The sequence below is a fragment of the Chelonoidis abingdonii genome, unplaced genomic scaffold (assembly GCF_003597395.2).
Source record: "Chelonoidis abingdonii isolate Lonesome George unplaced genomic scaffold, CheloAbing_2.0 scaffold0766, whole genome shotgun sequence".
In the NCBI taxonomy this organism is placed as follows: Eukaryota; Metazoa; Chordata; order Testudines; family Testudinidae; genus Chelonoidis; species Chelonoidis abingdonii.
The window spans coordinates 13,791-15,845 of record NW_027425027.1 but is presented as its reverse complement, the minus strand read 5'-3'; the positions used below and the strand labels follow the sequence as shown (position 1 = coordinate 15,845).

Below are 2,055 nucleotides of genomic sequence, written 5' to 3'. Positions count from 1 at the left end.
ATTTGCTACACAATGGATAAGATCTTTATAGCTATATAACACCTAATGGAATATTCAGAAGCACCTCAGCATCTAACACCAATTGAAATAATTGAATTTTATGTATCTAGGTGCTTTTGAAAATCTCACTAGCTAGCTAAACTCCTTTAAAAATCTGGCTCTATGGGCCTTACTCAAGTAGTGTGGCTCAACATAGCTCCAATGAAGTCAGATTGGTCAGATCCCATCTGCTGTAAAGCAGCCTAGCCCCCTGCAATCAATTCAATACTTCTCCCCATGGTGTTAATCATTGAAATTCCATCAAATTAAATCAACCTTAGTGCAAATGCATGTCTACTGAAGTCCATAGTTCTGTAATAATTTGCATCACTGTGGACTTGGCCGAGTAGGAACAAGGAAGGTCAGAATCAGGTTCACTCTTGACAAAATTATTATTTGGGGGTGGGATATCTCAGTGGTTTGAGCCTTAGCCTACTAAATCCAGGGTTATAAGCTCAATTCCAGGAGCCATTTAGGGATCTCGGGCAAAAAAAATAGTTGGGGATGATCCTGCTTTGAGTAGGGGTTGGACAAGATGACCTCCTGAGGTCCCTTCCAACCCTGATATTTTATGATTTTTTCCTGAATGAAAGGATTTTCCCAAAGGCCACTTTGACCTCCTTATTACGTAGGGTGTAGATCAAAGGGTTCATAGTGGGAATCACCAGGGTGTACATTATGGCTGCTATCTTGTCTTTAGCAAGAGAGTCACTGGAGGTTGGCCGGATGTAGGTGTAGATGATGGAAGAGTAACAATGTGACCACAAGCAGATGGGAAGAACAAGTGGAGAAGGCTCTCTGCTTCCCTTTGAAGCTCTGTATTTTCAGGATGGTGATGATGATGAAGCTATATGACACTGTGGTCAACAGGAAGTTTCCCATAGCCAGGAAGGTGTTTGCAATGAAGATCATGATTTCATTGAAGTAGATGGAGCTGCAGGACAGTGCCAGCAATGGAGGGATCTCACAGAAGAAATGCTGAATGAGTTTGGATCCACAGAAATCCAGACGCAACATAAGCAGTGTGTGCACCAATGAATTGCTAATACTGACAGCCCAGACACCAACTGCTAAATTAATGCAAATTCTCTTGGTCATGAGGCTGACATAGCGCAAAGGATGACAGATGGCTACATACCGGTCATATGACATGGCAGTGAGGAGCACAAGCTCTGTCCCCCCAGACAAAGTGAAAGCAAAGAGCTGGGCCATGCAGCCATCAAAAGAGATAGTTTTCTCTTCCTGTATCAGGTTTTTCATCATCTTGGGCAGAACTGAGGAGATGGAGAAAATGTCGACCACAGCCAAGTTGGCAATGAAGAAGTACATGGGGATGTGGAGAGGTGGATGGAGGACAATAGCCACAATTATCAGAGAATTGCCCATGACAACGGCTGTGTAAAGGCACAGGAATAGCCCAAAGAACAGCCCCTGATGATGAGGATGGTCAAATAGCCCCTGCATGATGAACTCAGTCACCCTGGTGAGGTTACTGGGTTCCATTCCTTGAGTGTTCCCTCTGTAGGAACAAAGATTAAAGTTGCTGTCAGATATTTTCTCAGAAACTATAGGAATTTGGCAATTGAAACATCTAGACAGACCAACAGTGAAACGGAATGAGAGAGAGAGAGAGAGAACTTGCGATATTCTACACATTTCATATAATATATTAACAAACTGAGCTACATTAAAATATGTTCGAACAATAAGCTGTTTGAGCTACTGAATCTATATTCTCCTGACTTTCAGGTACAGAAGGGAAAAAATAACACTCTCAGTGTTTTCAGATAAAGGTTCATGACGTCAGTCGATATGTTTACATAAACTTCATGAGATAGGAGTTCACAATATAATCTAAAGATCAATCATATATTAGAAGTCTTATTAAAAACCAAGATTCCACTTTCTAAATTAATTTCACAAAATGGATCTCCTGCAACATAGGACACTTTCAATATATGTAACACATACAACATATATACTACAAAACATAATATCATAACACGTACATTTAGG

At 40.9% G+C, this 2,055-nt stretch overlaps 1 protein-coding gene across 1 annotated transcript; it reads right to left on the bottom strand.

The window, feature by feature from the left end:
• Positions 1 to 608: 608 nt before the first annotated feature.
• On the bottom strand, positions 609 to 1,542 carry LOC116833970 (olfactory receptor 13A1-like). Its single transcript, XM_032795758.2, is given in 2 exon segments — positions 609 to 792; positions 794 to 1,542. Coding segments are annotated over 2 exon segments (933 nt in total).
• Between the last annotated feature and the right edge of the window lie 513 nt (positions 1,543 to 2,055).